The following is an 11,655-nucleotide window of genomic DNA, read 5'->3' on the forward strand; positions in this document are numbered from 1 at the left end:
GAAGCCTCCTCCTCGACTCCGCGGAGCGTCCAACACCCAGCCCCGCGGGGACACCCTGGGCCCGGGGGCTGCGCTCTCCCAGAGGAGACCCTGGGACATCCTGGGGGCAGCCCGGAGCGCGGCCAGGGGGTTCGTCCGGACGCGTACCTGCGCGTGGGGCGAGAATTGCAGAAGGATGAGCCCGACCCTCGCTCTTCCAGCCCCTAGCCCGCTGCCCACCGCACATTCACTGCCATCCCTCGTTTGAGTGCGGCCCGGGCTCCCACCTAGCGAATCCGCCTCCACCCAGACCCCAGCTCTGCGCCTGTGCGGGCGCCTTCCCCTGCGCTCGCCGCCCTCCTGGTCCTTCCTTCCTTTCTCAGCTCCGCACACACAGCAGCCCGTCTGGGTCCGGGGCGGGGACTGTGATTGCACCCGTGCCCTCTGTGTCCCCTGCGCACGCACCTGCCCCTTTTCCCGTGTGAATCAACTGTTCCACCTGCCTGGTGCCCTGGACTGTGGTGTTGCCCGGGGGAGGAGGTCGTTGTCAGGCCGCCATGAGTGACCCGGGCGCGATGGGTGTTTTATGGATCGGGATCCGCACCGAGACCGGCCTGAGGGAGAGGAGCGAGGTGCGCAGAGAACACCCTGGCCCAGGTGCTGGACTTGGCAGCGCTAGAGCAGGGAGAGACTCGTGCCCTCCCTCCAGCTCCGGCGGCCGGGGCTGGATTCCGTCAGCTAAACCTGGATTAATGAACTGGGCAGTGTTAATAGCTGGGTGGGAAAAACATCCTGAGTAGTCTTCTTTAAACTTTTGGGCACCTGGGCAGCCCCCAGCCGATGAGCTAGGAAATTTAATGACTTAAATCAGGGCTGGCTTCCTGATTTAAGGGGCTGGCTCCATGAGGGCCCTTCCCTTGTGCTACTGTTCCTGTCCCCCGCCCCCTTCTTTGGTACTGGGGATTGAACCCAGGGCCTTAGGGCTGAGCTACATCCACAACTGTTTTATTTTGTATTTTGAGGGTATCTTCCTAAATTGCTAAACTGTCCAGGCTTAGCTTGAATTTATGATCCTCCTCCTGTCTCAGCCTCTCAGAATGTTGGAATTACAGGTGTGCAGTACCCTGACCAGCCCTTGCTTACTCTTCTTCCCCTGGGTTGGGCCCCTGGGAAAGATAAGAAAGAATAAGCAGGTTTGGTGTGATATGTGCTGCGGGTGGGTACTGGAGACTGTCTAGGGCCGGTCCATAGGGCTAGTGACAGTTCTTTGGCTTACCTTGCAGAAAGCTCCTCTTTGGCCATGTCACAGAATGGGTGCCTCGCGGACTCCAGTGAGTACTTCTCAGGTGTGTACACAAAGCTTGGCTGTCTAGGTGACCATACCTGCATGTCATGGCATTGGCCCCATCTGTGGGCCCATGCTGGTGCTGGAATGCCTTTGTCCCCACTTCCAGGCCATGGTGTGGTGAGAGAGACGGCTCACAAGACTGGTCACTGGCAGGTCCTGGGGGTACCATGGTCCAAGGAGGACGGGCGATGGGCACCACTGCTGTTCCCTCCCTTGCTCACTGCTACAATGCCCTGCATATCTGGGTAGCCTTTGGCCAAGGGTTGTGTCTGCCCTCATCTCATCCCTCTAAGGAAACCTAACCTCTTTGGGCATCTGTTGTCCCTGCTTGCACGGGTCTAGCTGTCTCCTCCATGAACCTTGGCTGCCCATCCCCTTCATGCTGCCTGTCCTGTGCCCAGCCCTTTGTGCTGGCCTGTCAAGGGGTTACTCGGCCAGTGCCCTCAGGGTTACATAAGTGGCTGTTATTCACAATGGAGGCCAGGATGTCGCATCCAAGGAGCCCTGCAGGGAGCTGGTGTGCCATCTGGACATGTCCTTAACTAGGGGTCTGAGAGCTGAGCCTAAAAACATGGTAGGCAGAGGGAAAAGATGGGGCCATCTGCCGGGCAACATGGGAGGATTGGGGTGCTGACCAGGGTAGCAGAGGAGCAGGTGGGGCAGGTAGGGGTACCAAAAAAAGTGTATTTAAACAAGGCAGGCTGGAAAAGCCAGGGATGATTTAGCTCAGTGGTTCCACCGCCTACCTCACAAATGCAAAGTCTCAAGTTTGATCCCTGGTACAAAAAAACAAAAACAAAAACAAAAAAACTGTATTTAAACAAGGCAGGCTGGAAAAGCCAGGGATGATTTAGCTCAGTGGTTCCACCGCCTACCTCACAAATGCAAAGTCTCAAGTTTGATCCCTGGTACAAAAAAACAAAAACAAAAACAAAAAAACTGTATGTAAACAAGGCAGGCTGGAAAAGCCAGGGATGATTTAGCTCAGTGGTTCCACCGCCTACCTCACAAATGCAAAGTCTCAAGTTTGATCCCTGGTACAAAAAAACAAAAACAAAAACAAAAAAACTGTATTTAAACAAGGCAGGCTGGAAGGGGGAGGAAGGGTTTTCATGAGCTGAGGGACCAAAGTGAGGACATCTTGTGAGCTAGTAGTTCTCTGGGCTGTGGAATCAGAGCAGACCTAGGGCTGGGGGGGTCACAGTCCCTGAGCTTGGAACATGGGGATGTACAGAGGAAACTGGCTGACTGAGTGGAAATGAGTCAGGGTGAGTCACTGCCTAGCAGGTAGGTGTGCTGCTGACCCCGTTCCTGTCCCTGCGCAGGTTTTGGTCAGGGACTAGTAGGGCCTGGACTACAAGGGCCCCTTTTCCTGGAGTAGCTACAAATGGGGACCATCAGACGTCCCTGAAGAGGTGCCAGCTGGGCCAGGAGAGGCAGGGCTCTGAGATGCTTCCCAGAGGAGGAGGATTCCAAGTGAGCCCTAAAGAAGGCCTGGGTAGGAAGGACGCCTTCGGCTGCTTGGAGGACCCTGACAAGCTTGGGGCGCTGGCTGACTGGGCAGCGTAAGGGATTGAGGTAGGGGCAAGGACTAGGACTGAGCCTGAGGAAGGGATGGGGGGAGCAGCAGGGCTTAGGGAAGAGAGGAGCATTTATTTGCATGTTACCAGGGAGCCTTCCTGTGGGTCTTCACACTAAGCTATGTCCCCAGCCTTATTTATTTTATTTATTTTTTTTTTGTCTTGCTGAGGTGCCCAAGCTGGGCTTGAACTTGTAGTTCTCCTGCCTCAGCCTCCCAAGTAGCTGAGACAATAGGTATGTACAGCCTTACACACAGTGGCACCTATGATTGGCCCAAGGTTGGTGGCATGACATTAGGAAGGGTCAGAACAGTGCAGGGGCCTGATCCCCGGAGCTGGTGTTAGGGAAAGTCTAAGCAGGGGGACTCCTGCTCTACATGCCAGCGGCCACATGGAAAGGGGCTGGGCAGGATGAGCAGTGCTTCCTTGCTGGCTGGGGGCTCCCTCCTGGCCTGTGGGAGGCTCCTCATTTATATAGAGTGGGCCAGCAGGAACTGTGCCTGGGGTTTGGAGCCCCTCCTGGTGCACAGCGCTGACCACTGTGCTCTCTTGGGTCTCTCTTGGTGACAGCTACATCCCTGAGCTACCTCAAGAATGATGGGGACAATGCTTCAGAGGTCCGGGAAGAGAGCCTGGGGGATGAGGTCTTTGACACAGTCAACTCCTCCATCGTGTCTGGCGAGAGCATCCGGTTTTTCGTCAACGTCAACCTTGAGGTGCAGCCCTCTGTATCGGGTAGGGTGTGCTGCAGCAGGGACAGGCTGAGGGAGAAGGGACCCCACTCTACCAAGTGAGCCCTGAGTGCCCTGAGCCTTCTCCCTTCTCTCCAGAAGGTAAAGCGCTATCCGGCTGCGTGCTCCTGCACACATCCCGCAAGGTAAGGAAGGGGCGAGGGCTGGTTGAGGTGGCAGGAGGGAGCTAGCTGCTTCCTGTGGGTCCTTCCTGCTGTCCCTCTCCCCATCCCCCCAGGATGACAGGGACTTCAGGCCAGCCCCAGGCTGAGCCTTCTGTCTTGGAAAGGAATCTTCATTCTGATGGGCAGGGGCCAAAGGGCACTGTGGAGGAGCGGGGCCCGGGAAGAGCAGCAGTCTCATTCCTGGGCCTGTGTGGTTCTGGGCCTGGGGATCCCGCAGTACCTGAAATTAAAGAACTTCGGGGAAGAGATCCGTGCACACCGGGACCTGGATGGATTCCTGGCCCAGGCCAGCATCATCCTGAATGAAACAGCCACCTCCTTGGATGATGTGCTACGCACCATGCTGAACCGCTTTGCCCAGGACCCCAACCACACGGAACCAGACTGCAACTTGGACCTAATCATGGCCAAGCTATTCACGGATGCAGGGGGCCCCACGGAGAGTAAAGGTACAACCCATCTTCCTGCCCTGGCAAGGAGGTCTGGGGGAGCAGCTGACCCTCCCCTCTTCCTCCATTCCTTCCTCAGTGCACCTGCTGTCAGATACCATCCAAGGGATCACGGCCACGGTCAGAGGGGTGCAGTATCAGCAGTCATGGCTCTGCATCATGTGAGTTGCCAGGCCATCCCGAAAGCCGTCACACTGGTGCTCTGTCTCCTGTCCCTCCTGTGGGTGCCCATGAGTGACCCAGCTCTGGCGACACCCAGTTTGGGAGGACAGGATCCATTGTGCCACCCTTTTGGTCTCTTCTCTCCCCAGTAGAAGTCACCAGGGGCCAAAGTCAGGGTTTGGGGGGTGGGCAGCTCCTGAGGGTGGCAACTCTGTCCTGTGCACCTACCTGTCCCTGCCAGCTGTACCATGAAAGCCCTACAGAAGCGGCACGTGTGTATCAGCCGCCTGGTTCGCCCACAGAACTGGGGAGAAAACTCCTGTGAGGTTCGGTTCGTCATCCTGGTGCTGGCCCCACCCAAGATGGTGAGTGCAGGTCCTGAGGTTCCGGGGGCTGGACTGCCCTGACCCCTTCTCTAAAGTGTTTCTTTTTCTTTTTCTTTCTTTTTCTTTTTTTTTTTTTTTTGTGGTACCGGGGATCGAACTTGGGTCCTTGCGCTTGTGAGGCAGACCACCGAACCGCTGAGCTAAATCCCCGGCCCTGTAAAGTGTTTCTGAAGGCCTCCGCTCTTCTCTTTCCTCTCGCTCCATGGTGCTTTCTCAGACACTTCCTTGCCAGGTCCCTGTTACACACAAATTCCCCAGAGTTGCCCAAAATGTTGTCTTTCATCTGAGAAGAGATGCTTTTTCCGTTACTATGATTCAAACATCATAGCCTTTCTTCAGCCTGGTCTCGCCCACCCTACACTTTGTCCTAGTTGACTGACTTTAAGATTTGCTGGCCAGCAATCCCCACTCTTTCTCGGGCTGTACACTGTTCAGTCAGGAAACCTTGCCTTTGTAGAGATCGAAGAAGCTAGTGTAATTTGGGGAGTCTCGCAATAAGGAAGGATTTTGAAATCCTGACTAGAGGATTATGAGGCCCCCTCCGTAGGCCTTAGAAGAGCTTTAATGTGTAAACTTCCATGAGCATTTTGGGGAAGTGTTGGCATGAGCATTTTGGGGAAGTGTTGGGAACTGAACGCAGGATCTAGTGCATAGGCCAGCCCTCTACCCGAGCCACACCCTTGCCCTCCATTAGCTGGCTCCTTCCCTTCTCCCCCTCCCTTCTTTCCTGTCTATTTTTTTGTATTAGAGATTGAACTTGGGACCACACTTTCAAGATAGGCAGTGGGACCACTGAGCTATATCCCCCGCCCTCTTTCTTTTCTTGGTACTGGGGGTCGAACCCAGAGCTTTTGCACTGAGCTACATCCCCACCCCCTTTACTTTTTATTTTGAGACAGGGTCTCGCTAAGTCTCTTAAGTTACCCAGGGTGGACTCAGACTTGCGATTCTCTTGCCTCAGCTTCCCAGAGTGTTGGGATTACAGAGCTGTGCCACAACACCCATTAGCTTTTTGATGATTCTGTCTCTGCCTCTGGCACAGGCAAATGGAGTACTAAGAAAACGTCCTTCCCGAGGGTCTTACAGACATGCTGTCTGCAAGGGTACCAGGGAGAAAGGACAGCTCACGGTGACAGGAGTGCCAGCTGACTGGGTGTCCAGAACAGTGAAAGGAGCGATAGACTACAGGCTGGGTGCCTTGGAACAGGTCTACCAGCCTGGACACTGGGCTCCTCCCTAGGGACACAGGCTGTCCTGCAGCTCAGGACGCAGAGCCCTTGGATGACAGCTCTGAGCATGACCGAGGGGCAGGTGCTGCCCCAAGGTACCTACCTGGGCTGTGACATGAGCAGGTTGCTAAACTTGACACTTGAGTTCATGGTTCATGGACATGTTGACTTGGCCAACAAGCAAGAGTTCAGGTACAATGAGCCTGGACCCCCTTTGAAAGTCAAATAAACCAGCAGATCGTGCAAATACCACTGGGGAGACATGGCTGTTTCGGGTAATGTTTTTCTCTATTTTGATTTCACATCAGTCGTCCGACTTTTTTTTGTATGTGTGTATGTGAGTGGTGCTGGGGATCGAACAGAGCCTTGTACATGCTAGGCAAGTGCTCTATCACTAGCTATATCCCCAGCCCCATCAAATTGTGTGGCTTAGAACAACTAGTATCTTAGGAGGGGGTGAAGGGAGGGCAGAGGTAAGGGGAAAAAAATGAGAATCAAGACTTGCCATGTAAAGGTACATGATCCCAACAATGAATGTAACTGTACTGTATCCCTAAATGTACCAATAAACTCAATAAAAAAAAAAAAAAAGAACAACTAGTATCTTAATGTATTTCAAACAGTATTATATCAGACGTAATAACATGTAACACATAACGCAGGCTTGTACTCTCCTAGTGCTTGGGAGTCTGAAGCAGGAGGATCACTGTGAGTTCAAGACCACCCTGGGCTATCGTATAGTGAGTTCAAGTTCAGTGTGCACTACATAGTGAGATGCTTTTTTTTTTTTTTTTTAACCAGGGATTGAACTCAGGACCTTGCACTTGCAAAGCAGGCACGGTGCCACTGAGTTCAATCCCTGTCCCGTGAGACCCTATTTTAAAAGAAGGCTGGGGACTTAGCTCAGTGGTGCCACCACCTGCCTTGCAAGTGCAAGGTCCTGAGTTCGATCCCCGGTACAAAATAAAGAAAAATATTACATTGGCAGTTGTTCTGTGATCTGCTGAGCTAGCGGAGATGGGGGCCAGTGTACGCAGTGCCTGAACTTTGGGAAACATTGCCAGCTCCCAGGAGAGCCTCTGCCGCCTTCTGGGGGATGGTACTATGCTTCCCAAGGGCAGAGTACTCTGCCTACAAGGGTGCAGATACAATCTCCAGCTTCCACCTCCAGAAAAGCACCAAGACTGCAATGGAGGTGGCGCGCACATTTGCCACCATGTTTTCGGACATCACCTTCCGCCAGAAGCTCCTGAAGACCCGCACAGAGGAAGAATTCAAGGAGGCCTTGGTACATCAGAGACAGCTGCTCACCATGACAATACCAAGAGCAAACGGACACGGCAGAGGCTCCTCCCATGCCCACAGACACCCGCAGGTACAAGGCAGAGGTGGGCACAGGCAAGAGGAGCCTGAGCAGCCAGGGCTCACAAGTGCTGTCTTTTCTCCCAGCCCCCAAAATGCAAGGACTTTATCCCTTTCGGGAGGGGCATCCGGGAAGACATCATGCGCAGGTTTCCTGTGTACCCGTTGGACTTCACTGATGGTATGAGGCCCTGTGGCCCACCCAGCACTCAGCCTTTCAGGCCTCAGGACCACATGCATCTGTCCTGCCTTCCCAACAGTCCCTCTTGCCCCATTCCCTTTTCCTAGGCATTATCGGGAAAAGCAAGGCTGTGGGCAAATACATAACCACCACCCTATTCCTCTACTTCGCCTGCCTCCTGCCCACAATTGCTTTTGGATCCCTGAATGATGAGAACACAAACGGGGCCATCGGTGAGGGCCTGGGGCCTGGAAGGGCTGTGCTGGGCAGGGCCATGGTGCCCACCGTGCCCACCTGACCTTCCAGCTCTGCAGATGTGCAGAAGACCATAGCAGGCCAGAGTATCGGAGGCCTCTTATATGGGATCTTCTCCGGGCAGCCGCTGGTGATTCTGCTGACGACTGCACCCCTGGCCATCTACACTCAGGGTGCCGTGGGGATTGAGACGGGAGATGGTGCCTGAGGCTCTGAGTCCCCACCTGGGACCTGACCGTGTGTCCGGTTCACAGTGATCCGTGTCATCTGTGATGACTACAACCTGGACTTCAATGCCTTCTACGCCTGGACAGGCCTGTGGAACAGTTTCTTCCTTGCTCTCTATGCCTTCTTCAACCTCAGCCTGGTCATGAGTCTCTTCAAGAGGTGACTGGTCCTTTCTGGGTCATGGGGACCCTCCAGGCTGGGGGTCTGGTCAGCTGCATGCCAGCCTCCAAGGACCTGGAACCCTGGGAAGATGGGGTACCCCCACTGTATCCTGCACCAAGAGGCTGCAGTGGTCCTCTTTTTTAGGGGTGGGGCACAGAGGCTCAGGGAACCTCACCCCCAACAGCACACCCATCTCACGAGGCACGTCACCTCCTGGCAGGTCAACAGAGGAAATTATTGCCCTGTTCATTTCCATCACATTCGTGCTGGATGCTGTCAAGGGCATGGTCAAAAGTGAGTGCAGAGCTGCTGACCACTTGCTACAGAGGGAGCTGAGCTGGGTTGCAGAACTCTGGGCTGGGGTCTGACGGGGGAAGACAGGAATCAACCTTAGCTGAGAGGGCTGCCCCAGGCAGGATCAGACATGACGGGAGAGGAACCGAGCCGAGTGAAGGGGTTTCAGAGCTGGAAACGGGTGTTAGAGGGGCTGTGGGGTGGTGGGTGGGATGGACAGGTCAGTGAGGTCCTGATAGACAAGGCCAATTTCCCCCACTTCTTCCTTCCCCACCCCTCAAGCCCTCTCATCCCCTTGGGCCTCTCCCTCCTTCCCCTCCCTGGGGACCTCTCTGAGCTCAGAAGGCTGAGGCCTGTTGGTCTCCTCTACAGTCTTCTGGAAGTACTACTACGGTTACCACCACACAAGGAGGCCAGGCAGCAGCCTCAATCCCGGCATCCACACCGCCTTCAACACCAATCTCCTGGCTGGTCCCACCGAGCTGGACACCTCAAGCGGCCCAGGCGCTGTGCACTCTGGCCAGGCAACTGCAGTGCTCAGCCTCCTCATCATGCTGGGCACACTCTGGCTGAGCTACACCCTCTACCAGTTCAAGAAGAGGTGAGATGGCCCAGGGTCCAGGGAGGAACTGCACGGCTCTCCAGCCACACTGACTCACCTGCCGTCCACAGCCCCTACCTGCACCCGTACGTGCGCGAGATCCTGTCCGACTGTGCCCTGCCCATTGCAGTGCTTACCTTCTCCCTCCTCAGCTCCTATGGCTTCCAGGAAATTGAGAGTGAGTTGGGACCCGTGGGTGGTTTGCAGGGGTCACATTTGTTCCCTGGGGGCTCCTGGCCGAGCAGGTGCTTGTCCCCTACTGCAGTGAGCAGGTTTCGCTACAACCCCAGCGAGAACCTATTTGAGGTGGCACAGATGGACTCGCTGTCCCTGGGAGCCATCGGCAGTGCCATGGTCCTTGGTTTCCTGCTCTCCCTGCTTTTCTTCATTGAGCAGAACCTGGTGGCTGCCTTGGTCAATGCACCAGAGAACAGGTATGGGGGCAGAGGAGGGTAGGGTTAGCAAGTGCCCAGCACCCCGAGAGCCAGTGGGGCTCTGTCCACGTGCGTCTGTGCTGCAGGCTGGTGAAAGGCACTGCCTACCACTGGGACCTCCTGCTCCTCGCCGTCATCAACACGGGGCTGTCCCTGTTTGGGCTGCCCTGGATCCACGCCGCCTACCCCCATTCTCCTCTGCATGTGCGGGCCCTGGCTTTGGTGGAAGAGCGGGTGGAGAACGGGCACATCTATGAGACGTGAGTGTGACAGTGAAAGTGGGGACCCGGGGCAAAGCTGTGTGGACCAGCACTGGGGGGAGGGCTGTACGTGACCCAGAAAGGGTGTGGCTTAGGGGACAAGGGTCCAGAGGTGATGGAGCCATGGGACTACACGTGGCTCCCTGCTCCTGGCGCTGCAGGATTGTGAACGTGAAGGAGACGCGGTTGACGTCGCTGGGCGCCAGCGTGCTAGTGGGTCTGTCCCTGCTGCTGCTGCCTTTCCCACTGCAGAGGATCCCCAAGCCCGTGCTCTATGGCCTCTTCCTCTACATCGCGCTTACCTCTCTGGATGGCAACCAGCTCTTCTCTCGTGTGGCCCTGCTGCTCAAGGAGCAGGTGGGTGCCTGCCCAGGGGGGTGGGCGGGACGGGGCACGCAGCTGTCCCTGCCCACACCTGGTAACTGCCACCTGCAGACATCATATCCACCCACACACTACGTTCGGAGAGTGCCGCAGAGGAAGATCCACTACTTCACAGGCCTGCAGGTCCTGCAGCTGCTGCTGCTCTGCACCTTCGGCATGAGCACCCTGCCCTACATGAAGATGATCTTCCCCCTCATCATGATCCTCATGATTCCCATCCGGTACGGGCAGACAGGAAGGGCAGCCCAGGGATGAGGTGTGGGCTGTGCCGGATGCCTGCCGCCTCTGACCACTCACAGCTCACGTGCACACCTCTCTCCCTCCTGTCCAGCTATATTCTGCTGCCCCGAATCATTGAAGCCAAGTACCTGGACGCCATGGATGCTGAGCACTGGTCCTGACCAGCTTGACCTGGCCACCTTTGCTGCCTTCCTCTCCTCCCAGGCCCTACTGGGACTGTGTGGGAGGTGTGGATGCCTGGGCCCTTGCGGTGGACGGTGTTCTCACAGGCCCTGCCCCCTGGGCATTGTGAGGGTTCAGTGCTGTGTGCTTCCCTCTGCACGTTAGCCATCAGCCTTAGTTCAGGAACACGGCTCAGGGCAGTTCTGTCCAGAGTGGGGCTAAACAGGATGGGTTTTCTTTTGATAAGAGTCAATTTCAGGAGAGAAGCCATTTCCTTGATTGTGTAAGGACCCCACTGTGGTCACACTAGAGAATAAAGCTCCTGTTTCTATGCTTCTCCGTGTCGCCCTCATCCCAGGGGAACTAGAATGAGGGACTGATGTGTACTCAGGGGCACTTGTGCGTGGTTGTTGCACTTTACCCAGCGGACCCTGCAAAATGTAACCCCGCACAGTGGGCATTCGACAGTCAGGAGGGTGGCCTCTGTGCTGTTTTGAGAGACAGGGCTGGAGCCCAGTGAGGTGCTGTGGCGGGGGTCACAGGCACACTGCATGGGGCAATGACTGATGGCGGGACCAGGGGAAGAGGGAGAGCGGCAGAGGCATGTGGGGACTGGTTAGTGAAAGGGTGAAGGTTCCACACTGGGTCAGGGTCTGTGACAGTAGCAGCCAGAGCAGAAATTCAGATCTGGGGCTCGGAGTGCTCCTGTGTGCATCCAGGAGCAGCAGAGATGGCAGACAGAACAGCTGGCTTACTCTGGGTTGACATGTCCCACGGAATAAGATATTTTGGATTAAGGTAGAGGATTCTCTACACTCAACACAGAAAAGAGACTAATATCCTAATATCTAAAGTATGCAAAGAATTCTTGGAAACCAACAAGAATAAAACCACAACTTTAGAGGCAATGGCTTCAAATGGGAAGAGGGAGCCCAAAAAGCTAACCGGAAAGGAGATGCTCACACTCCTTGGTAGGGCTGGGGTGTGGGTCAGTAGAAGAGCACTTGTCTAGTATGCACAAGGTCCTGGGTTTGATCCCAACA

The 11,655-nt window shown here is 55.4% G+C and overlaps 1 protein-coding gene across 4 annotated transcripts; it reads left to right on the plus strand.

Moving 5' to 3' along the window:
* The first annotated feature begins 1,192 nt into the window (after nt 1-1,192).
* Nucleotides 1,193-10,934, plus strand: Slc4a11 (solute carrier family 4 member 11). Of its 4 annotated transcripts, XM_010611001.3 has the most exons (19): nt 1,196-1,325; nt 3,478-3,642; nt 3,738-3,784; nt 4,041-4,272; nt 4,352-4,433; nt 4,676-4,799; nt 7,221-7,424; nt 7,499-7,592; nt 7,700-7,825; nt 7,907-8,020; nt 8,102-8,234; nt 8,458-8,531; nt 8,904-9,132; nt 9,204-9,310; nt 9,398-9,566; nt 9,653-9,826; nt 9,988-10,183; nt 10,262-10,431; nt 10,542-10,932. In XM_010611001.3, exons 1-19 carry the CDS (start codon nt 1,280-1,282, stop codon nt 10,609-10,611), a joined length of 2,556 nt encoding a protein of 851 aa, XP_010609303.1. In that variant the 5' UTR covers nt 1,196-1,279; the 3' UTR covers nt 10,612-10,932. The 4 variants fall into 4 exon arrangements, with proteins under 4 accessions (XP_033617104.1, XP_033617105.1, XP_010609303.1 ...); XM_033761213.1 differs by having other exon boundaries at nt 1,193-1,325; nt 4,041-4,433; nt 4,737-4,799; nt 10,542-10,934; XM_033761214.1 differs by having other exon boundaries at nt 1,193-1,310; nt 4,041-4,433; nt 4,737-4,799; nt 10,542-10,934.
* Nucleotides 10,935-11,655: the final 721 nt, after the last annotated feature.

This window comes from Fukomys damarensis, unplaced genomic scaffold, assembly GCF_012274545.1.
Source record: "Fukomys damarensis isolate Sample0158 unplaced genomic scaffold, DMR_v1.0_HiC HiC_scaffold_7, whole genome shotgun sequence".
NCBI lineage: Eukaryota > Metazoa > Chordata > Mammalia > Rodentia > Bathyergidae > Fukomys > Fukomys damarensis.

Excerpts from the sequence above, each read along its gene's own strand:
- Slc4a11 (XM_033761213.1), top strand. The coding sequence starts at position 1,280 with ATGTCACAGAATGGGTGCCTCGCGGACTCCAGTGAGTACTTCTCAG. Across the intron at positions 3,785-4,040 it reads TCCTGCACACATCCCGCAAG|TACCTGAAATTAAAGAACTT; the intron begins GTAAGGAAGGGG and ends GGGATCCCGCAG. Across the intron at positions 7,826-7,906 it reads GAACACAAACGGGGCCATCG|ATGTGCAGAAGACCATAGCA; the intron begins GTGAGGGCCTGG and ends CCAGCTCTGCAG.